At 50.1% G+C, this 27,962-nt stretch overlaps 1 protein-coding gene across 1 annotated transcript in view; it reads right to left on the reverse strand.

Moving 5' to 3' along the window:
• Positions 1-2,689: 2,689 nt before the first annotated feature.
• MROH2A (maestro heat like repeat family member 2A) overlaps positions 2,690-27,962 on the reverse strand; it is a 74,246-nt gene continuing 48,973 nt past the window's right edge. Inside the window, exons 26-43 of the mRNA XM_007941694.1 lie at positions 27,843-27,857; positions 27,366-27,391; positions 24,710-24,820; positions 22,977-23,100; positions 22,372-22,490; positions 21,482-21,634; positions 20,912-21,066; positions 18,483-18,642; positions 18,211-18,404; positions 17,647-17,784; positions 15,641-15,755; positions 10,386-10,532; positions 9,907-10,089; positions 9,020-9,175; positions 7,268-7,396; positions 3,694-3,796; positions 3,333-3,398; positions 2,690-2,811 (exon numbers count right to left, since the gene is read on the reverse strand). Of these exons, the coding sequence (XP_007939885.1) occupies positions 2,690-2,811; positions 3,333-3,398; positions 3,694-3,796; positions 7,268-7,396; positions 9,020-9,175; positions 9,907-10,089; positions 10,386-10,532; positions 15,641-15,755; positions 17,647-17,784; positions 18,211-18,404; positions 18,483-18,642; positions 20,912-21,066; positions 21,482-21,634; positions 22,372-22,490; positions 22,977-23,100; positions 24,710-24,820; positions 27,366-27,391; positions 27,843-27,857 (2,216 nt within the window). The remainder of the gene's footprint in view (positions 2,812-3,332; positions 3,399-3,693; positions 3,797-7,267; positions 7,397-9,019; positions 9,176-9,906; positions 10,090-10,385; positions 10,533-15,640; positions 15,756-17,646; positions 17,785-18,210; positions 18,405-18,482; positions 18,643-20,911; positions 21,067-21,481; positions 21,635-22,371; positions 22,491-22,976; positions 23,101-24,709; positions 24,821-27,365; positions 27,392-27,842; positions 27,858-27,962) is intronic.

The following is a 27,962-nucleotide window of genomic DNA, read 5'->3' on the forward strand; positions in this document are numbered from 1 at the left end:
GACCAAGGAACCTATGAACCAGTGAGGAAGGTGTTCCATGTGACTGACTGCAGGCCTAGCTGAGCCCTCCACCTCGCAGCAGGGGCTTGTTTTTCCTCACACAACAGGCCAACATCAGCCTGGCTCGGGCTCAGCCAGTCCTGTGATTGCCTCTGTGGTTCTTCTAGAACTTTCCCTCATACTTGCAGCTTCCCAACATGAGGACAACCGTACCTTTCCTGTTCACGGGAGAACGACTATCTTTGCCCAAAGCTGTGTACCTTGTCCATCTTCAGACCCAGCAGACCTGCACCAAGGCCTCATCGGCCTGGCCAGACCCAGCTGCTAGTAAGGCTGGGAAATAGTCCGGTTTCCCATCTTCTAGCAGAGGAAGGAGAGGATCCCTGGTGGCACAGTGGCTAAAGTGCTCAGATGCTAATCAGAAGTCATGGTTGGAGACCCAACAGCTACTCCAGGAGAGAAAGATGTGGCAGGCTGCTTCTACAAAGACTGGCAGCCTCGGAAACCCCGTCAGGCAGTTCTAGTCTGTGCTGTGAAGCTGTTGTGAGTCAGAATCCACTTGACTCATGCTGTGGCTTAGCAGAGGGAGGCCCTGGGTGGTTCAGATGGTTAGCATATTTGCTTCCAGTCTACCCAAAGGCTTGGCCATCTACTTCTGGAAAAATCAGCCTTTGGAAACCCTATGGAGCGGTTCTATTTGGACACATGGTGTTGCCAGGAGTCAGAATGTGCCCTCGAGTTCTACAGGGTCACCAGGAGTCAGAAGTGACGACGGTTGCACTTTGGGGTTTGTTTGTTTGTTTGTTTGTTTTTTCTGCCTAGTAGAGGAAGGCGAGGTAGAACGTGCCTGGGGATGAACATTGGCCACTTTATATTGTTGTGTGCCTTCGAGTCCTATAGGGTCACCAGGCGTCAGAATCGACTCTACGGCAACAGTTTGGTGTTTGGGGTTTCAACCATGCAGGGTGCAGTCTGTGTGTCACTAACTTCCACATAAGTAACTGGCTGCAGCGGCTACTCTGCAGTCATTTCATGAAGACAGTGTTTGCACCTGGTACAGCTGACGCTGTTCTCACGAGCTCACAGCTGCACAGTTTGCTGCACATCCAGGCTTACTCTCCTGGCACTGCTGAGGACACGTTCACCCGGTATCCTGTGCACGTGGCTAAGAGGTTATCTGGGGCCAACCCTGGAGGTGAGCTGCTGGGCTAGCTATGTCCTCAACTTCCCTAACTATGGTCAGACTGCTCCCCAGGGACCTCTCCCTGTTGGCGCCTCCAGCAAGGTAAGCGTTCCCACCTCCCCACGTTATGCCACCAGTCACTGCTGCCAGCCTCTGGGGCGAGTGCCAGTGTGATGGGCATGAAGCAGGCGATGCTGCCATTTGTGTCTGCTGGTGACTGGAGGCTGAGCTCAGCCGGGACACACCAGCCTCTCCAGGGTCCACACGTGGATCACTGCAGGACAGCCCGGGCCTGCTTTTCAATTTGCTGCTTTGTTTCTTAGTGATTTGGGTGCATTTTGGACACCAATTCAATTATATGAACCCATCCTGTCTTCAAAAATTGCCAATAACTTCTCCCATCTGTGATTAATCATTTAACTGTGGTATTTTATTGTAACACTTCCATTTTAGATATCTTCATCTTTTATATATTTTCTGGATTCAGCTGTTTAAAGAAAACCTCCTCTACACTCAGGATCAAAAATGTCCCATACTTTCTTAAATTCTGCTGTCCGAGTTTAGGTGTCTACACCCACAGAAGTGTTTTGTGGGGCATGGCGGGAGGTGGAGACCTGACTGTTAACTTGGGCAGCAGTTCTTCCAGAACATTCCTTGAACAGCTCCCATCCCAGCAGTGGCACTCAGCACGTGGCAGGAAAGAACTTCGCTGTTTGTTCTATGGGAGCCACCAAATGGTCTGAAAACCACTGTTGGGGCAGATGGGTTGTCTGAGTGGGCTGCCTGGAAACTCCCTCCCGTTGGTGGTGCCCATTGGCCACTGCCTCTAGCAGCTGTACTGGGACTATTCAGAGTCACATTTACCTGCTCAAGAGATAGCTAGTGACTCCATTCTGTCAATGACCGTGAAGGAAAAATCTCTCCCATCCTCCCAGCCCACCATGTTTCTTGAACTTGGACAAATTTCTCTATTTTGACCCTCAGCAAGATTCTGTGCCAGGCCTCAGTGGGTCCCCTTCCAGCTGTCCAGATGTTTAATAACTTTGGACAATGAGGGGCAGGGAACACAAAGCATCAGGGTCCCCTTTGCCATGTACAATGTGGCTGGGGCTGGAAGTCTGCCTTTCCCTTCAGAGTGGGGCCCAAGCAGAGCCAGGGAGAGCAGCCTCCCCACCGTGTGACCAGGGCCTGGCCATGGCGTGTGCGGAGGCACGTGCGGAAGGGAGACGTGGTAGTTTTCAGGTCCTATAGAGGGCCAATGCATGCATGCCCAGGGGAAAGCGGGATGGGATGCCACTGGGAATAGAGCCACTCCCTCAGCTCCACGGTGGGTTCTGGGTGTCTGAACTCCAGGAGAAGGAAGGGACAGTATGCTGGATATTTAAAAACAAGAACAATGTTTTTCTTATCAATTAATTGGGAATGGTGACACGGCTATGGTGGGATGGGTGGCATGGCCTTAGAGGAGGTGCGGTCCTCCAAGGGGCAGTGACATCGGCATGTGGCCTAGGAAACACTCTCAGGTGCAGCCAGGAGCCCGTGCTGACTGCAGTTGTCCAAGATCTTGAGAGTCTCCAGGGCTGCTTTCCGCACCCCGGGGTCCATGTCCAGCTGGAGCTCCTGGAACGCTGAGTGAGTCAAGAGGGAGAGTCAGGGCCTCCACTCATCGGGTGCTGCCGTGTCCGGACCAGTGTGTGACCTTCAGGACCAGGGTCCCGCCCGGACCAGTGTGTGAGGATTGTCGGGGCCACGGCCCTGCCCTGGTCAATGTGTGCCAACTGGAGGCTGATGTGGCCTGGAAGCTGGACCCCTATGGGCTGCAGCCTGGGACTCACTTGTGTTTGAATCAGAGGCCCAGAGAGGAGCTGGAGGTCCTCAAGTCCTACCCTAGCCGGTACAGGAGGACTGTGCAAGGCCTGAGCTAAGGGGAGACATGAAACCATAGGGAACACCACAGACTCCTGCTGGGAAATCCCTGCAGGGGCTCCTCCACCGCCATGTCTGCCCCCCTCCCCAACCCTCAACACAGCAGACAGTCATCTGGTGCTTCCCTCAGGCGGTGTCACTAGGCTTAGACCCACCAGAGTGGGTTTCCCAAAACAAGTCTTTGTGAGCTGTGGACTCAAACTTAAGAGTCTGCGCTACTCACAGTTTTGTAATGCTGGGAAGTCCAGCTTTTTCAGGTAGCTGGCGGACATCTGCTTCATAATAATTCCTAAGAGAGCCAAAGAAAGGCTCATTGCACGAACGTCAGGGCAGCAGGAAACCGTTCTGCCCTCTGTGTGACAGCCTTGGTTTACCTCATCTGTTCAGGATTTTGTTAGTGAGGAGGAAGCCACATTGGCCATCAAGTATGTGTCAGGCATGGTGACTGGTGGGTACAGAGGTGGGAGCTAGTACCCAGTCCCCCTCCCACCCTTGTCCCTGGGGTCCTATCTACAGTCAATGACTTGGGTTTGATCAGATGGCCTTCAGGATCCACCCCAAGATGGAGAAAGCTGTCTGCTCACCTGCCAAGTTGCAGGCCGCGATTCTGATCCTTGACAAGTTACTTTTCACGTAGGTGACTGTTTCTAGCAAGAAGCTGTAGAGCACAGCTGGCTTTGTCTGAGTCTGCAGAAAATAAGCGGCTCACAGCCCTGGAGGAGGAGCTCTGCGTACCTGCCACTCACAAAGCATTTTCCTGCCTGGCGTCAAGTCCCCGCTCCTGAGGAGGTGTGTCTCATGGGGGCCAAAGAGGACACTGCCGACCCCAGCTTCACACGGCACTTACAGACCTGCCAGCTCATGCTCCCTTCTTGTCTGACCCCAAAGAGGAATACCACATGTGTTCAGATCTGCACTGTCCAATGTGGCAGCCACTGGCCACATGTGGCTCTTGGGCACTTGAAACGTGGCCAGTCTAAATTAAGGGTCAAGTACCTCCTGGAATTTGAAGACAGAACAGACAGAAATAAAAGATCACATTAACCATTCTGTATGGACTAGGTGTTGAGATGATAATGCCTGGGGTTTACTGGGTTCACAGATAAATTGAAGAGGAATGGTGTTACATTCATTGTCAAAAAGAACATCTCAAGATCAACCCTGAAGAATGATGCTATCAGTGATAGGATAATATCCATATGCCTGTAAGGAAGACCAACTAATACAACTATTATTCAAATTTAAGTCAGTATCCTGTACGGATACTAACCACTGAAGCCAAGGATGAAGATGTTGAAGATTTTTACCAAATTCTGCAGTCTGAAATGATCAAACCTGCAATCAAGATGCACTGATAATTACTGGTGATTCAAATGTGAAAGTTGGGAAAAAAAAGAAGGACCAGTAGTTGGAAAATATGTCCGTGGTGATGGCAATGAGGCTGGAGATTGCATGATAAAATTTTGCAAGCGCAATGACTTATTCATTGAAAATACCTTTTTTGTAACAACATAAACAGCAACTGTACCCTTGGACCTCACCAGATGGAATACACAGAAATCATATCAATTGCATCTGTGGAAAGAGGCAATGGAGAAGCTCTATATCTTCAGTCAGAACAAGGCCAGGAGTTAAGTTTTGAAAAGACCATCAGTAGCTCATATGCTAGTTCAAGTTAAAGCTGAAGACAATTAAAGCAAGTCCACAAGAACCAAACCACTACCTTGAGTATATCCCACCTGAATTTAAATACCATCTCAAGAATAGATTTGATACATTGAAAACTAATGACCAAAGACCAGACAAGTTATGGGATAATACCAAGAACAGCATATATGAAGAAAATTAAAGGTCATTAAAAAGACAGGAAAGGAAGAAAAGACCAAAATGGATGTCAGAAGGGACTCTGAAACTTGCTCTCAAACAGAGTAGCTAGAACAAAAGGCAGAAATGAAAAGATAAAAGAGCTGAACAGAAGATTTCAAAGGACAGCTTGAGGAGACAAATTAAAGTTTTATAATGAAATGTGCAAAGACCTGGAGTTAGAAAACCAAAAGGGAAGAACACGCTCAGCATTTCTCAAGCTGAAAGAACTGCAGAAAAATTTAAGTATTGAGTTGCAATGCTGATGGACTCATGGACAAAATATTGAAGAATGCAGGAAACATCAAAAGAAGATGGAAGGAATACACAGAGTCACTAAATGAAACAATTGGTTGAAAAAAAAAACAACTAGTTGATGTTCAATCATTTGGAAAAAGCCAAAACCAAGCCCATTGCTGTGGAGTCAAATTCTACCTCACAACAACCCTATAGGACAGAATAGAACTTCCTCATAGTGTTTCCAAGGCTGCCACATCTTTCTTTCATGGAGAGGCTGGTGGGTTTGAACTGCTATTCCTTCAGTTAGCAGATAAGCATTTTAACCAATGTACCAATAGAGCTCTATCAACCATTTCAGGAGTGATCAAGAACTGATAGTGTTGAAGGAGGAAGTCCAAGCCACACTGAAGGAACTGGCATGAAATGAGGCTCCAGGAATTGATGGAATATCTGTTGAGATGTTTCTACCAATGGATGCAGTGCTGGAAGCATTCACTCATTTATGCCAAGAAATTTGGAAGACAGCTACCTGGCCATCCAACTGGAAGAGATCTATGTATGTGCCCATTCCAAAAAAGGTGATCCGACAGAATGCAGAAACTGTTGAACAATATTATGATTATCTATGCAAGTAAAATTTTGCTGAAGGTAATTAACAGGAACTACCAGAAATCCAAGCCGGATTTAGAAGAGGACATGGAATGAGGAATACCAAAGTCAGACGGATCTCGACTGTAAGCAGAACTGAAGGATGCTTACCTGTGTTGTATCAACCATGCAAAGGCATTTGACTGTGTAGATCATGACAAATTATGGATAACGCTGTGAAGAATGGGAATTCCAGAACACTTAAGTATGCTCATGTGGAACCTGTACATAGGCCAATAAGCCAAGAGACAGTTGTTCTAACCGAACAAGGGAATATTGGTTTAAAATCAGGCAAGGTATATATCAGGGTTGTATCCTTTCATCATACTTATGCAATCTGTATGCCAAGTAAATAATCTGAGCACCAAATCAGGGAAAAAAAAAAAAAAAAAAAAAACCTATAAAAAGAAGAGTACAGCATCAGGATTGGAGAAAGACTCATTAACAACCTGAAATATGCAGATGACACAACCTTGCTTGCTAAAAGTGAAGAGCACTTACTGATGAAGTTCAAAGAGTACAGTCTTCAGTATGAATTACACCTCAAAATAAAACAAAAATCCTCATAACTGGACCAATAAGCAGTATTATGATAAATGGAGAAAAGATAGAAGTTGTCAAGGATTTCATTTTACTTGGATCCACAATCAACATCCATGGAAGCAGCAGTCCAGAAATCAAATGATGTTTTGCATTGGGCAAATCTGCAAAAGACTTCTTTAAAGTGTTTGAAAGCAAAGATGTCACTCTGAGGACTAAGGTACACCTGACCCAAGCCATGGTATTTTCAGTCACCTCATATGTATTCAAAGGAGCTCTGGTGGCATAATGAGTAAGGCACTTGGCTGCTAACCAAAAGGTTAGTGGTTCGAACCCACCAGCTGCTCCGTGGAAGGAAGATAGGGCAACCTACTTCCATAAAGAACCCAGTGGGGGTCGCTATGAATTGCAATCAACTTGATAGCAATGAGTTTGGTTTTGATTTTTTGTCATATGCATTCAAAAGCTGGACAATGAGTAAGGAAGCCCAAAGAACTGATGCCTTTGAATTATGGTGTTGGTGAAGAATATGAAATATACAATGGCTTGCCAGAAGGACAAACAAATCTGTCCTGGAAGCAGTGCAGCCGGAGTGCTCACTGGATGCAAGGACAGTGAGACTCTGTCTCATGTGCTGAGGGCATGTGATCAGGAGGGACCGGTTCCTGGAGAAGGACGTCATGCTTGGTAAGGAGATTGTCAGCAAAAAAGAGGAAGCCCCTCAATGGGATGCATTGACACAGTGGCTGCAACAATGGGTCAAACACAGCAATGATCGTGAGGCTGGGGCAGGACCAGGCCAGGTTTCCTTCTGTTATGATAAGTCCCCTGTGAGTGAGCACCACTCACCCCACGTGGCTATCTCACCAGGATGGAGCACATGGTGGTCTGGAACACTGTCATCTCGTCCGTGCTGGGGGCACTCTGCCCAGGGGGGCTCTTCAGGCCCTTGTAGCCCCAGAAATGCAAGCACTGGAACACGGTCTCCATGCAGGCCTGGGAAGGACACGCACAGTAGGACAGGTGCCAGGCAGGACCAGGGTGAGTCACAGAGGGGTGGGGGCGGCAGGGCCAGTGTTCCATCAGCAAGCAGCCCCAGGAAGGTCTTAGAAGCTGGGGAAGGCAGGGCTGGTGGGCTGTGGAATGCCCATATGTGGATTTATTACGTGGCTTGCACCTGTTCCTGGGGGGGATGAGAACAGTGAAGTGCTCAGCTGCTAACCAAAAGGTTGGGGATTCCAGTCCCCTGAGAGGTATCTGGGAAGGAAGACCTGACAAACTCCTTTGAAATACTCAGCCGCTGAGAACTCTATACAGCACAGTCCTACAGTGTGAGGTGGCCAGGAGTTAGAGTTAACTACACGGCGAGAGGTTTTGTGGGGCAGGTGCAGCCCTACACCAAGCCACACTCACCTCTTAGCCAGGGCTTCACACCCTCAACAGCCCTGCTGGGACCTACCCCTCAAGGACCTGGAACCGGAGCCTGGGCTGGAGTCTTTCAGGGTTTGGGGAAAACTTCTGTTCCTTCCAGATCCATCCTGCTTTCTCACCCTGGGCATTGCGGCAATCTCTCCTCTGGCTTCCGGGTAGGTTGGGCCATGGGGGACCAGGTATTGGACGACAGCACTGGGGCATATGGACCCAGGCTGGGAGTGTCCGCTGCCCCTCCTTGGCTTCCCATTACCTGACTGCCCCTTGTGTGCCTCCATCACTGATTGTCCCCCCTCAGGGCGTCACTTTTAAAGTGTGGACAAACGGGCCCGCTGGCCAGGGAACAAGGGCTGGGACTGATGCGGAAGAGGGCGCCCAGGTGGTGGCACTTCCCGCCCGAGTCACAGCGACCCCAGCCAGGCCTGGACCCCACAACACAGGAGGTGCCTCTGGAGTGTACGGGCAGGGCGGTGGGACGGGCACAAAGGCTCCAGGGTGGGGGATGCGACAAGAAGCAACCCCACCTCCCCGAAGGCCACATAGATGCCCCCGAAACCTTCAGCCCTCGGCCCCAGCACCGCGTGACTTGTCTTCTGAGGGCCACATAGATCTCGAGGGACCGGGGTTACTCTGGGGCCTCTGACCATCCCTTCTCTAGAAGGGCCTTGTGCTGAATCAGCCCCAGGCCAAACCGTCCCACGGGTGAGGTGGGTCAGAGGGTTTAAAACATGTCGTGGGGCCTGCGCTTGAGGAGAGAGAGGGTGTGGGTGTCTGCAGGCAGTGACAGAAAAAACAAACCATGCTGTGTTCTGTCCCAAATGGCTGAACACTAAGACAGTCGGCATCAAGCCCGTCCCATCTGCTGGCGACCCCGTGTGTGTCAGAACCGCGCTCACAGGGTTTCAGCCGCTGGTCTTTCAGAGCCAATTACCAGGACTTTGTTCTGAAACGTCTCTGTGTAGACTCAGACCCTAACCTTTCATTTAGAAGTCGAGTGTGGTCACTGTTTGAACCAGCCAGGGCCTCCTCCACAGTTAGATTCTAGTAAACTGGTCTGTGGGTCGTCTGGAGGTGAGGGTCTAGCAGACGGTGACATGTGGACTCTCAGGGAAGCCCGCAGCCAATCGAGGCAGCAGGCCTGAGGAGCAGGGGTCCCCGGCTTTGGGCCCCGGGAGCTGCGGGTCTTACTGTGGCTGCCCAGGAGCAGGGGTCCTGGCAGTGCAGCAGCAGGGGCACCCAGGCCTTCTTCACCTCCAGCTTGAAGAGGTGCTTCTTGGATATGCCGACCACCGTGGCCAGCCTCCGGAAGAGCGTGAAGGCTTTAAATCGCAGCAGCTCGCTCTCCTGCGGCCGAGAGACAAGCCCGGTGAGAGGCTCCAGGAGCAAGATGCCCCACACGCCCCTGCCACTCCTTATGGACCATTCTAGACCCCTGCCCGCTCTGGAGGCCTTCTAGATCCTTCCATGGGGACGGAGTAGCTCTCAAAGGATCAGGCATTACTCTGGAGTCAGTGACCGTCTCTCCCCAAGAGAGGGGCACGTGCTGAACACGGGTCCACGCCACCATCCGGCAGAGGGCCTGGCATGCCGTAGATGGTCAGAAAGTATTTGTGGGCTCGAAGAAATCAGGGGGATGCTCACTCCCTGACGGTCGGAGAGAAGGGCCCCGTGAGTCCTCAGCTCCACCTGCTGGGTCTCGGGGACCTAGAATACGTTGTGTCCACAAGATCCCATCATCAGCCACCACACATCTGCACCAAGCAGGACCTGGAGCCCCCTGTGGTACGAACAGCTAATGCGCTCAGCAGCTAACTGAAAGGGTAGGGGTTCAAGTCCACCCAGAGGCAGCCCAGGAGAAAGGCCTGGTGATCAGCTTCTCAAGAATCAGCCGAGACCCCGTGGAGCACGGTTCTACTCTGACACACGTAGGGGCTCCGTGAGTCCGAGCTGATTTGACGGTTTTCCCAGCAGACCCGGGGCCCTTTCTGCTCTAGGAAACATCTTTCCCTGGGCCCCAAGTGCCACCCACTCACACACGGGCCTGGCAGGGCTGGCAGGCCCCCGTCTGGACTCACGTTGTCGAAGAAGGCCCTGCACTGCTCAGAGATGGCGGCCAAGGATGGCCCCACGTCCCCTTCCCGGAGCTCTGCCAGGACTTTGGTCAGGGCGGCCATGGCCTCGGAGGCCACGCTGGGGCTGGCGGGTGCCCGCAGGGAACACAGGAACTTCTCCAGCAGGAGTTTCCGGTACTTCTTCACCTGGACGGGCGCAGGGCCTCAGCCGTCACCACGAGGCCCAGGGTGACCAGAAGCTCCTGCTCTGTGCCTCAGTGGGCACAGGCCCCACCACCCAGCTTCCACCCCAGGGCCGGGCTCGGCGAGTGTGGTCCCCACCACCCAGCTCCAGGGGGCTGCACCCCAGGGCCTGGCTCGGCGAGTGTGGTCCCCACCATCCAACCTCCACCCCAGGGCCGGGCTCAGCGGACACCGTCCCCACCACCCAGCTGCAGGGCCCTGTAACCTGTCTCAGCAGCAGCCCTAGGGCAATGTGGTACCTTCTTGGGGGCGCCGAGGGCAATGTTGCCAAGGGCACGCAGGGACAGTACCCGCAGAGCCTCGTCCTCCTGATCCACACCTCTTTCCAGCATGGACACTGCAGGCTTCAGCAGCTTCTCCTGGTACAGAATCGGGTCGCTCATGAACTAGGAAGGAGAACCTCGTAAGCTCCCTGCCAGGAGGAGCTCGATTCTCAGCAGGGAGTGGGGTACCTGGTTAGATCCGATGCCCAGAACGGCCCTCTGGGAGGAGGATCAACTCAGGGCTCATCCTCCACCAGCTGGGGAACTCCAGCCAGTCACTTACCTGCTCTTTGTCTCAGTTTCTCATCTGCATAAACACATAAACCTGTTGCCGTTAAGTCTGTTCTGACTCATGGCAAGCCAGGGAGTTACAGAGCAAAACTGCGCCCTAGAATTTTCTCATCTTTAAGGAAGCAGATCAGCCAGGCTTTCTTATTCCGCTCCACTGGGTGAGTTTGAACTGCCAACCTTTGTGTTACTAACCAAACCAAAACCAAACTCACTGCCGTCAAGTCGGACCTGACTCATAGTGACCCCTCCTTGGGTTTCCAAGGTGGTATCTCTACAGATAGATTGCCCAACCTTCCTCCTGAGGAGTGGCTGGTGGATTTGAACCGGCAGCCTTCTGGTTAGCAGTCAGGTGCCTTAAGCACTAGGCCACCAGAGCCCCCTTTGTGTTACTGGTGGAGAGCAAATTGTTTGTACCACTCGAGGACCTTCATCTGTAAACAGGGTGTAATGACAGAGCCTACCTCCCAGGGTTGTCGTGAGGATTCAGTAAGTCAACACATGGGTTACACTACATGGGTGTGACCTGTGTGCATGCATTCATTCGTCATCACTTCTTGTTACATGACACAGCAGCTCCTGTGTGCAAGCACTGTGCCACTCAGTCTGCACAGAAACACAGAAGTAGAATTTCATGTCTTTGGGATACAGAGCCCTGCTGGCACAGTGGTTAAAGTGCTCGGCTGCTAACCAAAATCAGTGGCTTGAACCCACCAGCCACTCTGTGGAACAAAGATGTGGCAGTCTGCTTCCATAAAGCTTGACAGCTTCGGAAGCCCTCTGGGGCAGTTCTACTCTGAACTCCAGAGGCACTGTGAGTCGGAATCAACTCCACAGCAGTGGGTTTGGTTTGGGCTTTGCTGCCGTAAATATTTACAGCCTTAAAAACCCTGTGGGGCAGTTCCACTCTGTCCTCTAGGGGCGCTGTGGGTCAGAATCGACTGGAGACCAACAGGTTTTTTTTTTTTTTTTTTTTCTGGGAGGGGAGGCAGTGCATACAGAGAGTCACTACCAGCCTTGTACCAGCCTCAAAAGCTGGGACCTCAGACCAGTGGGGACCTCTTTGATGTGTGGGCACATCTGTGTGTGCGTGTGTGTGTGCGTGTGTGTGTGCGTGTGTGTGTGAAATAGCTCTAAAGAAAACTAGGGGCAGCGGTGGTCCAGTCATGGAATTCCCCTCTATGCAGACGCCGCAGGTTGGCCTCCCAGCCCATGCACCTCATGCCCAGCCTCCACCTGTCTGTCAGTCGAGGCTGGCATGTTGTTCTGACGCTGAACAGGTTTCAGCAGAGCTTCCAGACTGAGATGGACTAGGAAGAAAGGGCTGGAGATTCACCGACTGAAAATCAGCCAGTGAAACCCCATGGTTCACAACAGTGTTGTTAACGGAGTCGCTGTCAGTCAGGGGCCGACGTGACAGCAGCTAACCAACAACAAAGAAAACTCCACACCAAGCTGGTGACCCAGGGACAGGAGGCAAGAAAGAAGCTAGTCTGTTGCCGGCTCCTTACACCCCGTCAGGCGCTGGCTCTCTAACCCCCACATGCTCACTGCCTCCACCTCTCTCTCCCTCCAGCGTCCCCTTCCTACAGTGCCATACTTCAAATGTTTATTGAGCACCGATTATGGACCAAGCCTCTTGTTGTTGGATGGCAGTGAGTCAATTACAACTCATGGTGATGCCACAGGACAGAGTAGAACTGTCCAATGGGAGTTCAAGGCTGTCACACCCTATTTTAAATACTCTTCAGAATGAAGTCCAAGCACGCATTTAAAAATCGTTTCATCATCCAGCCCTAGCTACTTCTGAAGTATTTCAATAACTTGTGTTTCAGAAGCTGAAAGTAATCTTCCAAAAGTAATAATAATAATGAGTTCACTTTCCAAGAGTGCTCACCATGTGGCTTGGCTGTGTGTGCTGGCCCCTTGGGAGAACACTGTCTCCTTTAATCTTCGCCAAAATCTGGAGAAGTAGGTGCTGTTATCCCTGGGTTAGCAGATGCAGAGGTTGAAATGCAGGGAGTTTAAGAACCGGCCTGGGCACTGAGGCGCCAGCACCAGCTTCTTGCCCCCGTATGAGGGTTATATACCAGACAAACCAGAGGAGCCAGTCCTTGAGTGAGACAGCAGGGGCCCTCTTCTTCCAACCATCCTTACAAGGTTTCCAGAGGAGGCACGATCGGAGGCACCAGCGAACATGCAATGGCTCGGCTTGTAAAAGCCTTGAGAAAAGTCCAGAGCAAAGAGTGAAGGAAATCAAAGCTGTAAGGGAACAATGAATCCAAAGGACTGATGGAGTGTGTGAATCCTGGCCTCCATGACTCTGAGACCAGAAGAACTAGATGGTGCCCAGCTACCACTGCTGACAGCTCTGAAAGGGATCACAGTAGAAGGTCCAAGATGCAGTAGAAGAAAAGTGTGGAGCAAAACTCAACATCATAAAAATGACCAGGCTCACTGGGCAGGTAGACACTGGTGGAAACCCCAAAAATATGGCCCTAGGACACCCTTCCAACCTGAACTCAGTCCCGTGGCTCAACTTTCAGCCAAACGACAGACAGGTCTATGAGGTGAACGGTAACACCAGGGAGGTACACACTCCTTACAACAATCAACCATATGACATCAGAAGGGCAGCATTTGCCCAGGGAGAAAGTTCAGGAGACAGGAAGGTATAGGAAGGAAGGATGAAGGGAAGTGGTGACCACAGGGAGGAAGTGGGAAGAGTGCTGTTACCCTGTGTTGAAAACAAGAAAAAGCCATGGGAAAGCTGCTCGCATGGATCTCGCTCTCAGCCACAGCCTCTCCCCATCCCCCGGTCCCTCGGAACCACTCATCTCCTTTTGTCCCATATCATTTGTCTACTCCAGGTGCTTCACTGAGAATTAAAGGAGGTATGGACTTCCCACCTGGCTCTCCCGCATGGAAGGTGAAGACCCTACTGCTGGACCACCCATGCCCCCGGTTTTCAGTAGGGCTGTTTAATAAGACACTTCATATCCTAGCTGTTTCATGGGATCATGCACCATGTGCCCTTTTGTGTCTGGCTTATTTCATTCGGCATGATGTTTTCAAGGTTCATTCATGTCATAGCATGCAATGGGACTTCCTTTCTCCTCCTGGCTGAGTAATATTCCATTGTATGTACATATTACATAGTTTACCCATTCACCTTTTGATGGACATCTGGGTGGTTTCTGCCTTTTGGCTCTTGTGGACAATGCCACAGTGAAGATTCCCATACAATTATCTGTCTGAGTCCCTGCTTTCAATTCTTTGGGGAGTGAGAATTCTACCCAGGAGTGGAATTGCTGGGTCATACAGGAACACTATAGGAGCTCTGGTGGTGTAGTGCCTAAGGGATTTGACTGCTAACCAGAAGGCTGGGTGGGTTTAAACCACCTCCTAGGAAGGAACACTGGGCAATCTACTTCTGTAGTGTACAGCCTCGGAAACCCAAGGAGGGGTCGCTATGAGTGGGAACCGACTCGATGGCAGTGAGTTTGGTTTTTTGGGTTTTATGGGAACACTATGAGTAATGTTTTTAGGAACCTCCACACCATTTTCTGAGGTGGCTGCACTGTTTGACATTCCCACCAGGAATGGATGAGGGCCTCAAAATTTGTCATTTCTTCCATTTTTTGGAAAGGAAGCTCTGATGGCGTAGTGCCTAAGGCACTTGACTGCTAACCAGAAGGCTAGTGGTTCAAACCCACCAGCCACTCCTCAGAAGGAAGATGGGACAATCTACTTCCATAGAGATACCACCTCAAACCCAATGGGGGTTGCTATGAGTAGAAATAGACTCAATGGCAGTGAGTTTTTTGGTTCTTGGTCCATTTTTTGGATAACACCCATCCTAGTGGGTGTGAGGTGGCATCTCACTGCAGTCCAGATTTGCATTTCCTAAGGACTCATGACACTGAGCATCTTTCCATGTGTTGACTGGCCATTAAGGAGCTCTTAGGCATAGTGCCTGCAACAAAAGGAGGCACTATGCCTAAGAGCTCCTTAATGGCCAGTCAACACATGGAAAGATGCTCAGTGTCATGAAGGGTTGGGCAATCCTACTTCTGTAGTGATAACTGCCTCGGAAACCCAAGGAGGGGTCACTAGGAGTCGGGGCCGACTCGATGGCAAATAACAACAACAACAGGCATAGTGCCTAAGGCATTTGACTGCTAACCAGAAGGTTGGCAGTACAAACCCACCAGCCACTCCTCGAAAGGGAGACTGGGCAATCTATTTCTGATTGTGTATCTTCTTTAGAGAAACATCTATTTCAGTCTTTTGCCTACTTTTTGATTAGGTTGTTGCTGGTCCTTTTGTTGTTTTCATATTTTTAAATGATTGGAGGAAACCTAAAGAAGAATACTCCATGACACTTGAAAATTATATGTACGTTAAATGTCAGTCCATTGATAAAGTTTTATTGGAACACAGCCACGCCTGTTGGTTATGGATTGTCTATGCTTTAGAGCTACAGCAGTGGAGTTGAGCCATTGCAACTAAGACTGCATGGCCCAGAAGATCAAATATGTTTACCAGCCAGACATTTACAAAAATATTTGCTGACCTCACCACTAGCCTGTTGTTTAGTTCCTATGGTGTATTGGGCACCATGCAGTCAAGAAACCTTCTAGAATTTTCTGGCCAGTTCTCTTAGGATCCTGTGAGCACTCCAACTGTAAAAGGAAGCTGGGCCCAAGTGCTGTAGCCCCCCTCCTAACCCTCCTGCCTGGCGAAGCCCTGTTCACTGTTCAGCGGCCTCCTTGCAGGGCACCTTCCCGCGGTGTCCTTTCCAGCGAGAGTCCCAGGGCTTCCTCCAGGATCCTCAGGTGTTGGTGGCACTCTTCACATCTCACATCCATTACTGCTCTGCCCTGATCCCTCCCGAGGGTGCCCGTGCCCACCCTGTGCCCGCCACCTGCTGGGCGCCTCACTTCCACACACACCGCCGTGCTGCTGATACGGCAGCTCAGGACGGCCGTGTCCATGCCCCTGAGCACCAGCTCCGACAGCCGCTGCCTGGAGCCTTCCATGTTCTGCAGACACAACCTGTGGGGAGAGATGGGCTGCTCTCATTGAGAGCCCAGCAGCTCCGGGGCTGACGGTAAGCAGACCCTTAGCCTCCCCGGCCTCTGCCTCCTCGCTTGGGGGTGCGGGTGGGGTGTCAGGCTATCGCTGAAGTACTTACATTCCATCTCCCTTTCATCCCAGGGGACTGGGATGAGGCCGCTCACAAGTGACCAAAAGGAAAACCAAACCAGCTGCTGCCGGTCAACTCAGACTCGTGGCAACCCCATGTGTGTCAGAAGACTGAGTTCTGTCGGGTTTTCTTTTAATTGTATTTATTTTGTAGTTGCTGAGAAAATACGCAGTGAAACATACACCCATTCAGCAGTTCTTCATGTCCAGTTCAGTGACATTGATTCTGTTCTTTGAGGTGTGCAACCATCCTCACCCTCCTTCCCTGAGTAGTTCCGCCCCTGTTAACATGAAGTCACTGCCCCGAGGGTTCCCGTCTAATCTTTCAAGTTGCTGTTGTCATTCGATCCCATGTGGGTAGATCTTATAAGAGCATAGTGCTCAGAACGTTCTTTGCTAGCCAAGCTAAACTGCTGTTGGGGTTTCAGAAGATGTCAGGGGATATTCTGGGTGTAAGTTTTAAAGATGCTCTCAGGGCAATCGTTTCAGGGATTCATCCAGCCTCCATGGTGCCAGAAAGTCAGGAGTCCATGAGGATTTGAGATTCTGTTCTGCATTTTCCCCCTTCTGATCAGGATTCTTCTATAGAATCTTTGATCAAAGTGCTTAGTGATGCTAGCCTGGACCATCCAGATCTGGTCTCATGGCAAAGGAGGAAGCTGTTAATAGAGGAAGTTGACCACACATTCCATTTCCTCCTCCTGTTTCTGATCCATAGGGCTTTTCATGGCTGACATTTTGGAAACAGATTGTCAGTCCTTTCTTCTGAGGTGCTTCTGAATAAATTCAAACTGCCAACCTTTCAGTTAATCATTTGCACTAAGCAGGGACTCCATGAATGACTACTTTTACTCATTACTCACTGCCATTGAGTCAATTCCGACTCAAAGCGACCCCCATTGGGTTTCCACGGCTATAAATTTTTATGGAGGAGCTGATGGAGTAGTGCCTAAGGCACCTGACTGCTAACCAGAAGGCTGGCGGTTCAAACCCCCCAGCCACTCCTCAGAAGGAAGGTTGGGCAATCTACTTCCGTAGAGATAGTGCTTTGGAAACCCAAGGAGGGGTCGCTATGAGTCGAATTGACTCAATGACAGTGAGTTTGGTTTGGTTTTGGGAAATTTTTATGGAAGCAGACTGCCTCATCTTTTTTATATGGACCAGTTGGTGGGTTCCAATCACCAACCTTTTGGTTAACAGTCAAATGCCTTAACCACTGGACTTCCAGAGCTCCTTCCATGCATGATTAAGACCAGGGAAATAGCTCCCTCCCTGGCCCTGCTCCAGGGCCCCTGTGTGTTCTTGAGCAAATGCCCTGCTCTCTCAGAAACTCTCTTCATTTCCTGCTGTGCGACAGGAGGAGACAGAATGAAAGCATGCAGCAAACCTTTAAGTGCTCGGCTGCTCACTGAAAGGTTGGCAGTGCGAGTCCACCCACAGGCGCCTAGAAAGAAAGGTGATGATTGAAAGCCCTGTGCAGCCCAGCTCTATTCTGGTACACGTGGGTCACCGTGAGCCCAAGTCAACGGGACAGCAACCAGACTTGGGATTGTCCCGCACAGCACTGCCATGGTCGAGTCTGGAACAGGGAGCAGTTGGACGGAACGTAGGATCATATGGCTATTCCCCAGAAATGAGGGTTCGGCCCTGACCCGGACAGTGTCCCTCCAGGTGAGGGGACCCTTCCCTCCGGCAGGCAGTGCCGGTAGCACCCCCACCTATGAGAGCCTGGCCCACCCACCTGGCGAGCAGGCCCACGCCTTCCAGGAACGTCTTGCTGTTCTCCAGCAGGCTCCACACACCCTGTTCCTCCAGGCCATGCACCAGGTGCCGGCTGTTGACTCTCTTGAACAAAAGCTGCATGGATTTGATGGTGATCCTGGAAGAAGGTGGGCATATGGTGTACTTCCTCTGGGGGTGAGCAGCGGACATAGGTGGCAGAGCTAGGGGAGGGGGCGTCTTTCTCTGTGGCTGCTGTTGCTACGCTTGGAACCTTGGGCCCCTGGTTTGTGAAATGGGCTCATGGTGCCTTCTGGGCCTAGCCCAAGGGGTAAAGGCGTGATCCCGTGACAGGAGTCTGCAAAGCCCAGGAAAGCACGCCATGCTGGACACCTGGAAGACCAGGATGTAAGCCTGGCTTCTGTAATCCCCTCCTGCCCCCAGGAAAGGACAATGAGCGGAACTTGCTGGAGATGGCCCACGGAGTCTAGTGGCTTGTGAGAGGCAGCCCGGGCCGCATCCAGCCGGGCCTGCTGACGGGCACCCCATAAGCCCCTTCCGTCCATCCCACCGCCCATGGGAGCACCTTTGCAGGTTCATGTCCTCAGGCAGGGCCCTTGTGTGCACCAGTCTCCATGTCTTCAGGACTGGGGACGCAGCCTCGGGCTCGTGGCTGCTGCCAAGCTGCAGAAGGAGGGTGTAGACGAGGTCCGGGAGGAGGTCCGGGAGCTCCTCATCCTGGTCCACCTTCTCCACCAGGAGGCGGATGGTGTGGAGGGTCTGAGGAGAAGGGGCCGCAGGCGTCGGGGCTCTGCTCCTGCAGCCCCAAGGAGCCCCCGGCCGGTCCCTGCCACTCACCATCAGGGGGTCCACGGCAGCCAGCCGCCACATGTCAGCCTTGGAGGTGGCGTTTGCCCGAGGGCTGAACCGCGCCTGGAGCCGGCCCATCAGGCCGTGGAGCATCGTCCGTGCGAAGGGCACATTCTCTGCCACGGCCAGCCACACCTCAGTCAGGTGGCTGACAAAGACAGACAAAGGACTGTGGGTTTCTGGCCTTGTGGCCTCTCAGGTTGAAGTCCCTTCCCACCTCTCGGCAACCCCCAGAGTAGAGGTTGAACCCTGGAGTCTCAAGGAGGTGGAGCAGCCCACCTAGAGGTGTATGATTAGAACCCAGGTCCCTGACTCCACCTGGTACAGAGACCTGAGCCCCAGTCTGACTCAGCTCCCAGCTCACAGTACCCTAGGATTGGCCACAGCCCCCAGGAGTGCCAGCCCTACCTCACAGGTGACCCTGGAGGTCCCCACCAGGCCCTGCCTGACACCTTTATGGATAGGCCCAATAACAGCTTCTGTGCAGTAAAGCCTGGTGCTAGGCAGCTTGCTTATGCCATTCAATGCTCTTTGAAGAAGATATTTTTGCCTCCAAATCTCCATGTTCTACAGAAGAGGAAATCGAAGTTTCCAGAAGTCCGGTAACCTAAACACTACAATCAGAAACGGCCTTTCCTAAAGGTTGGTGGTTTGATCCCATCCAGTGGCTCCATTGGAAGAAAGACCTGCTGATCTGCTTTTGTAAGGATTACAGCCAAGAAAACTGTATGGAATGGTTCTACTTTATACCACACAGGGTCATCATGATTCAACAGCAATGAATGTTTCCTTATTCCCAAGCTGCTAACCGAAACATTGCCAATTCAAATCCACCCAGAGGAAGGGCCTGGTGGTCTATTCTGAAAAATCAGCCATTGAAACCCTATGGAGTATAGTTCGACTTTGACACACATGGGATTGTTGTGAGTTGGAATCAACTCCCCGGCAATTGGTTAGTTCTGGTTTATGCTGGAGGAACCAGACCTCAGCACCAGAGGGCACCCGGAAGCGCTGTTCTCTGCAGGGGAGTAGTAATGGGCTCTTGGGTGCTGCCCCAGAGGGGACAACCAGGACAACAGGAGAAGCAAAAATAACCCACCCTTGCTGTTGAGTCAATTCTGACCCCTAGTGACCCTCTAGGGCAGAGTGGAACTGCCCCATAGGGTTTCTAAGGCTGTAATCTTTATCCAAGCAGACTGCCACATCTTTCTCCTGGTGGCTTTGAACCGCCAACCTTTCACTTGGCACCCGAGCACAGCACCACCAGGATTTCAGGTCCATGTGACAAAGCTGTAGAAGTCAGGGCTCTGGGTTGTGGGATCCCCCCCACAGGAGACAAGACAAAGGGGTGACTGACCCATCTCAGGGCTAGACAAGATACCAAATATTTAAAGCCCCCATCTTTTGGGATGTGTCGATGGGGGTCAGTTCAGCATGGCGTGGGCAGTGGTATCACTAGGGTTGGTGTCACTCAGTGCAGGAACTCATGGTGTCACATTACCTCCCATGGACCTCTCCTCGTACCAGACCATACGGAAAGATCCTTTATAATATATAGTATAAATTATAATCATAGAATAATGCGTGACAAATAGAGTTGTAAATTGCTTAAATGTACCTAGTTCCTAGATTATGTGTATGAATACTAACAATGTTATTTTGTAAAATCTTTCTACATTGAATGACATTATTGGTTACCACATTATTAGTAACTGAGGGCAAGTCGTTTTTTATTTTTCTCCTTTTTTTCCTTTAATGATGATCTCAAAGTTATTGATATAAGCACACAAATACTACTTATCACAATAGAGTAGCTAAAACACCAGAAAATTTTACAAAATCAGCGACTATAAAAACACCAGCCAAAAAAAAAAAAAAACCAACTCACTGGCATCGTTTCAAATCTGACTCATAGTGACCCCTCCTTGGGTTTCTGAGGCAGTATCTCTACAGAAATAGACTGCCCAGTCTTCCTTCTGAGGAGTGGCTGATGGGTTTGAACCCCCAGCCTTCTGGTTAGCAGTCAAATCCCTTAGGCACTACGCCACCAGAGCTCCCCAACAAAAACAGGCTGTGTTTGCATCATGTGCAGATGAAACCACATGACTCAAAGCATCATTGTGGAGCTCATTAGAAGTTTCAAACAGTAAATTAGCATAGAATTTGAGCCTTGTAGGTATACTGATACATGTAAGCTGGGCTTATGAAAAATGTTTTTGTTGTTATAACTAACTACAAGGATTTTTTTATAAAAAATAATAAATTTCTGCTGAAACACTGCACAGAATTATATAGACAGTCATTTTGGTGTCACTCACTCTGATGTGTCACCCGATGTGGTCTGCACCCCCGAACCCCTCTAGTGACACCCCTGGGCTTGGGCCATGGCCATGGCCGCTGTGGCCCAGGGCACCTACCTCTGCATGGGCAAGGGCTGTCGCAGGAGGGACGTGAGGACTGTCTCCTGGTGGTAGTGCGCCAGCAGCAGGATGCCTTCAATGAGGAGATGCCGTACCTCCAGGTGGTCCACCACTGGCAGGTGGGTCAAGATGGAGCCCAGGATCTCTGCCACCTGGGGGGACCGGGGCATCATGGGGCCAGCCTGGACCCATTGACCTCCTGCCCTCACCCCAAGGACCCTTGACTGATTGGATGACAGGGAGGTTAACCATCCAGCACCCTTTTGTGTATCCTTTGGTTTATTCCTGAACTAATTGTATTAGGTTTTCGGTATGGGAGGTGGTGTGGGCTCTGGGAGAGAGAGCCATGGGCCTCAAGCCTATCCCCTACTTACCCTCCAGGTTGCTTTCAATGAGTTTCTCTCTCGTTCTAGAACCCTACTTCCTCCTCCTCAACAACCAGGGCCTTGAGGGAGATACTCTCAGAGAGGACAGGAGGGGCCCCGCCTGATTCTAGTCTCAGGCCTGGTCCTTTCCATGGGCCAGGCAGCCCCACCCGCATGGCAGCCCTTGCCCGAGCTCTGCCACCTTGTCCTCCAGCTCCTTGACTCGCATCTGAAGGAAGGTGCCTATCCAGGTGACGGAGGCCTTGTCGTGCTGGAGATCCATGGCCCCAAGGTTCTCACAGAGCTTCTGGATGAGCGAGACCACCTCATCGCAGTTAAACTCCATGCACACCACCTAGGACCAGAGCAGGCCCTCATGGGGGTCAGCATTCAAGGCCTAAGCCACCTCTCACACCCCAGCCTCCCCTCAGTTCAACCTTACCTCACAGGCCTCATCCTCTCCCACTCAAACTATCCCACAGCCCCCTCCTGGATCCCAGCCTGCCTCTCAGGTCTGCCTAGGACATCACCTATCTACTTCAAAGCCCCACTGCCACTATCCTGGACTCCTCAGCATAGTACTCCATGGCCTCCAGTGTCCCCAACCTCTTTGTCATTTGTCCCACCACCACCTAAACCCCTCACAGGAAACTTCACCCAAACACTGCCCCTTCACTCTCTTATCCTGGGGCCTGGTCCAGTCTCTCCACAAGCCCTCCAACCTCTGAGGTAAAAGTCACCTCACCTGCACTAAGTCCTAGCCCTCTGAGTGGCTCTGGGCACTTTCACTTACTATCGTCATCTAGTGGGTCCCTTGCCAATGCCTGGTGCCTACTTCACGCTCAGTGAGTAGAGAAGACAGCAGGAGACTGTTAAGCACCTACTATGTGCCAGTCACAGAGTGAGGCCTTAACGTGTTTCAGAACATTTAATTACAGATGGGTCAGAGTTGGGCCCAAGGTCACAGAGACAGTGCCCCCTGAAAGAGAATGTGGGTGGTGCAGCCAGGCTGAGGAAGGTCCCTCACTCTCCAGGTGGCCAAAGGCACAAGGAGACCAATCAGAGCCTCACACAAGCTCCCCAGCTCATCACCTTGGCGATTCTGGAAGACACACAAAGACTGTTCTCCTTGTCCGAGCTCCTGAGCTCCTCCTTACATTTCACTAGTTCCATCTCCTTGGAAGTGCCCCACAAGGAGCAGGTCTGGCTGGCTGTTGGGACACAATTGCACACAGGATCAGCAAGGACAACAGGCTTCATGGAGACTATCCTGAGGGCCCTCAGGGTACCCTGGTACCATGGAGTGGGCCCCAGGCATTGGCAAGGGGCCTACTAGATGACTATAGTACGTGAAAGTGCCCAGAGCCTGGGCCATGCTCTGGTCTCTGGACGTCACTTCCTCCGCCTTCACACTCACCATCCCTGCTGTCCTCAGGTGCTTCCCACCCCTTCTGCACAGCTCAGATACCTGCTTCATGCCAGGCTCTGCCCTATCACCTGCCAGCCCCATCCTTGGTCTCTGGTACCCTGAGCCCCAACGAGTATTGGCCTCTTGGTGAGTCTCAGCCCTTTGCTCTCCAATCTGGTCATTCTTGTTGGTCCACACACCTGCATGGAGAAGCTGCCCTGCCTGCCCACAGGTCCATATCCACCTCCTCCACCCAGGGTGGGAGGCCACTCCCAAGGCCCCTCTGTACCGTGAAGGTCCAGCAGCCTGGACAGGACGTCCATGGAGGCCACGCGGGTTCTTCGGTGCAGGTCACAGGTGCATGGGGCAATGAGTCCTACCAAGGTGCCAAACTGCCCCAGCTTCAGGGGGATCTGTGGGCAACAGGAGACCTCACCATTACATCCTCTGCCTACTCAGCACAGTGCTGCCTGCGTGGAGGAAGGGGAGCGGCATAAAGGATGGTGCTCACTGGGGAAGGGGAGGGCGTCACCACCTACCTCCCACCCACAGCTCAGCCCCTGGTGGTCAGCACATCCTGGGATCCCTGGTCAGGGCTCAGCCCAGTCACCCATCTGACTCTAGGCCTAGTTTCTTTGTCCAGGCACTTACCTTGTCCCTGTAACTGAGCCCTGGGCTCAAATCTGGGCCCCTGATTACCAGTGGGTGCTCTCAGTGAGGACCCCACCCAGCCTCTCAGTTCCTCATCTTCCTGTCTGAGGTGATAAGAGCACCTCCTCTTTCAGGGAGTGTCATAAGAATTGATTCAGATAGACCAGGTGATGCACTCCACTCAGGCCAAGCCTCAAAGTTTCCTAGATTGGGGGAGGAAGGGCTCTAGCCTCACTTTCTGGTCCCCAGGCCTGGGGTCCTGCCCCTCTGTGCTGGGTTGAATGGTGTCCCCCTAAAATTCATGCTAACTGCAAGCTCAGAATGTGACCTTGTTTGGAATTAGGGTCTTTGCAGTTGCAATTAGTTAAGATGAGGTTGCACTGGGTTGGAGTGGGCTGCTTATGAGAGGAGAGGACACAGAGACAGAGATGCAGAGGGGAGAGGCCACATGAAGATGGAGACAGAGATTGCAGGGACAGGTCTACAAGCCAAAGACTTGTAGGTCAAATGCAGTGCAAGCACTTTGTCAAGGACAAGGAGGACAAGCAAGGACAAGGAGGACAAGCAAAGACAAGGACAGTGCAAGCACTGCCAGCAGCTGCTTAGAGCTAGAAGAGACAAGGAAGGATCCTCCTCTAGAACCTTCAGCAAGAGCATGACCCTGCTGGCACCTTCATTTCAGACTTCTGGCTTCTGCAACTGTGAGGGGAAAATGTCCAAGCCACCCAGTGTGGGATGACTTGTTAAAGTGGCCACAGGACACTTCTACACCTACCTGGTTCTCACCCTTCAGCAGCCCTGAGACCTGCAGCTGCAGCTGCACCCCAGCCCTGGACATGCTACCCCAGCCAGTGGCCACCCCTGAGGACAAGGCAACCAAACAGTGTGGTGCCAACAAATGTGGAAAAACAGGCTCACGAAGCTGTGCCAGGTAGCAAATCAACAAAAACGTTATATTGCTTTTTTGGATTCTGTGATGTGCGTGTCAAACTTTGTAAAATTTGTAATTTTGTGGTGGTTTCTTTTCTTGTTCTAAGTAAATATTCACTTCCTTATCCAGTGTTGTATTGCTAACTATGTACCCTTTTCCTTAAAGAGGATTCCACCACACACTATATGACCCCCAGCCCACAAAACCTGGGGTCACACTGGGGTCCAGCCAACCCCAAGTTGTAATCCAACCCCTTTCTTACCCACCCCAGACCCTGCCACTACCTCATCACAGGCCTTGTTTCCCCAAAGGCCTCTTCCCAAGGGACTCCTCAGGGGACAGAACTCGATTTCAAATGTCCCCTCATCTCACTGTCAGAGGGAAATCTCTCAGTGGGTGTCAGATTGGCCAGCTGAGGGGTCAGGCAAGCCCTCACTCACACAGACGCCCACACTCTGGACATAGAGCTGCATAAGGCGAAGATGGAGGTGCATGGCTTTCTCCCGCTCCCATTCTTTTTCTGACAAGATCCACTTTTCCAGGAGCTGTGGGTAGAGTCCAAAACACAGACAAGGTGAAGTGGGGCATAAAATCCAGATGCAGGCCCTCTCCTGGCCAGCAATTGCCCTCCATGCCTCTCCCCTTCAGAATATGACTTTCAGAGCTTCTCTGTGGTTTCTCCTGGTTTCTTCCAAGGTCCCCCACCCCCAGTAAGGGAGAGCAGGCTGTGGGCAGTAAGACAGTGTCTGCAGCCTCCTCAGCAGGGTGCACCAGGCCTTGCTCAGAATATCTGCCTGCACAGGAAGGTCCAGAAGCGCAAGGCCCTGCACTCTAGGTGCCCCCTATGGGTCTGTTCTATTATGTGACAAAGTTCATTTCCGAAAAGAGACTATTACTAAGGATAAAGAAGGTCATGTCATCAGGATACAGGGTCAATTCATCAAGAAGATATAACAGTCCTAAATCGTTATGCACTCATTACAGTGCTTAACACATAAAGCAAAAACTGATTTTCATCTACAATGATAGTCAGAGATTTCAATACCTCTCTCTCAATAATTGATAAAACGAGAAGACAAAAAATCAGTGAAAAGATATTGAAAACTTGAACATTCAACAGCACAATATTTTTCAAGTTCACACAGAACATTTACCAAGGTAGACCATATCCAGGCAGCAAAATAAGTCTCAGTAAATTTAAAAGGATTCAAAATATGCAAGGTATGTTGTTAGACAGAGGGGAGGGGAATTAAAATGTATTTGGAAATTAAATGAGAAGGGAAAATAAAATTAGACCATAACATAAAACTGTGTGGGATACACCAAAAAAAGAACTAAGTTGGTGAATTTAGCACTACCTGACTTTAAGACTTGTATCTTATTATCAAGGTAGTGCGGTATTGGTGTAAGATAGAGAAATACATCATTGGAGCAGAATAAGGGTCCAGAAACAGAATACATAAAAACAAAATATAAAACCTCTGAAAACTCAATAATGCACAGCCAAGAGATTTTCAATTGTGCACAAAGGTATAAATGTGATTCAGAAGAAAAAGTAGTCTTATCAACAAATAGTGATGGGGACAATAAGATATCCTTGTGCAAAAAAAAAAAAAAAGAACTTTCATACTGTTTTGGTCTGGTAGCATAGTGCCTAAGGCATTTGACTGCTAACCAGAAGTCTGGTGGTTCAAACCCACCAGCCACTCCTCAGAAGGAAGATGGGGCAATCTACTTCCATAGTGATACTGCCTCAGAAACCCAAGGAGGGGTCACTATGAGTCGGGTCCGACTCGACGGCACATAACAACGAAAACAGTGTCGCTCTAACAGAAAATACCAAAAATGGGATGGCTTCAACAAACAGGAGTTTATTCTCTTACAATTTGGAGGCTAGAAGTCCGAGCTTCCAGTGCCAGGCTGTAGGGGCTGGGTGAAAGCCTCTCGACCTTGGGCTTCAGCTCTGCCTCTTGTTCACAGCCTACTGAAGCTAGAGGTATCTCTTCACTCAGGAAGCTACTGGCTGTGGAGGCTAACAAGCCCAAGGTCAACAAATGAAATGGCACAGTCCTGATATCACCAACCACATGGCAGTTCATTCATTCAAGTTCATTGAAAGCCCCAAGATTGGCAGAGCATGGCAGACTGCTGAATGAAGACTCAGCTACATGCAGGGTCCAAGCATGCCAAAAAGCTGAAGCCCATTCCCAAAGCTTCTCCTTTTATATGGGAAGTAAACCATATCCCTAAACCAGCTACTCAGCGGCTCACAGGAGATTCCACCATGGAGTTGATTGCCAGTCTCATCATGGAGAATAACTACCACCAGCTGTCCACCCACTCAAAACCCGGCCCAGCCAAATTGACATATAACCTTAACTACCACACATCCATGCCTCACACCATATACAAGATTAACATATAGTATATGATAGACCTAATTGTAAAACCTGAAACTCCAAAACTTCTAGTAGAAAGTCTCCATAACTTTGGGTTAGGCAAGGATTTCTTAAATATAACACCAAAGCCCAATCCATAATGTTTTTTGATTGCTTTTTTTGTAAAAGATAAATTAGACTTCAGCAAACTTAAAAACTTGCAAGGATTTCTTAGATATAACACCAAAGCCCAATCCATAATTTTTTTATTGCTTTTTTTTTTTTTAAAGATAAATTAGACTTCAGCAAACTTAAAAACTTGGTGATTGTACAACATAATTACTACCACTGATTGTAAACCTAAAATCACAAATTTTTATGATATTTTGCCACAGTCAAATAAATAAATATTTTAAAAGATGCTTAATTAAAAATGTCTGTCTTCAAAAGGAACTGTTAAATTAATGAAAAGACAAGCCACAAGCTTGGGAAAAAAAATATTTGCAAATCACAAATATGATAAAGGACTTGTATCCAGAAAATATAAAACCTCTGAAAACTCAATAATATGAAAGAAAACAATCCAATTGAAAAGCAAAACTGGCCATTATCCTTCAAAGATGCCAAAGTTACGAAGGACAGAGAAAGACTGGAGAACTAGCCCAGACTGAAACAGCCTAAAGAGACAGGACATCTAAATGTTATGCATAAGCTAGATTGAATCCTGGATCCCGGTGGGAATTACTATAAAGGGTTAATGAGTGAGATTTGAATATGGACCCTGGATTACAATGTTTCATTATCTTAAAAAAACTATGCTAATTTTCCTAATTTTGATTATTTTCCTGTTATTAATGAGAGAATCATCTTGTTTCTCCTCTTTGCAACAGCTCTCAATGGTTCAAAAAATTGTGTGTGGAGAGAAGGAAAGAAAGGAGGAGGAGGAGGTAAAGGTGGAAGAAGAAGAGAGAAGGAGAAGGGAGAGAGAAAGAAAGAAAATGTAGCAAAATATTAAAAATTGATGAATCTGAGTGAAGGATATATGGACGCTCTTTGTACTATTCTTGTAACTTTTCAGAAAATTTGAAATTTTATCAAAATATAAAGTTACTGTTCATGATTGAGTGATGTCCTCTGAAAATTTATGTTGAAGTCCTAGTCCCTGGTACCTGTGAAGATGACCTTGTTAGGAAACAGGGTCTTTGAAGATGTTATCAGTTAAGTGAACATGAAATCATACTGGAGTAGGATGGGTCTTCATCCTATATGAGCAGTGTCCTGTAAAAGAAGAGAATAGATCTAGAGAGACAGATGG

Source organism: Orycteropus afer, unplaced genomic scaffold (assembly GCF_000298275.1).
Source record: "Orycteropus afer afer isolate SDZICR_OR568_19922 unplaced genomic scaffold, OryAfe1.0 scaffold00006, whole genome shotgun sequence".
In the NCBI taxonomy this organism is placed as follows: domain Eukaryota; kingdom Metazoa; phylum Chordata; class Mammalia; order Tubulidentata; family Orycteropodidae; genus Orycteropus; species Orycteropus afer.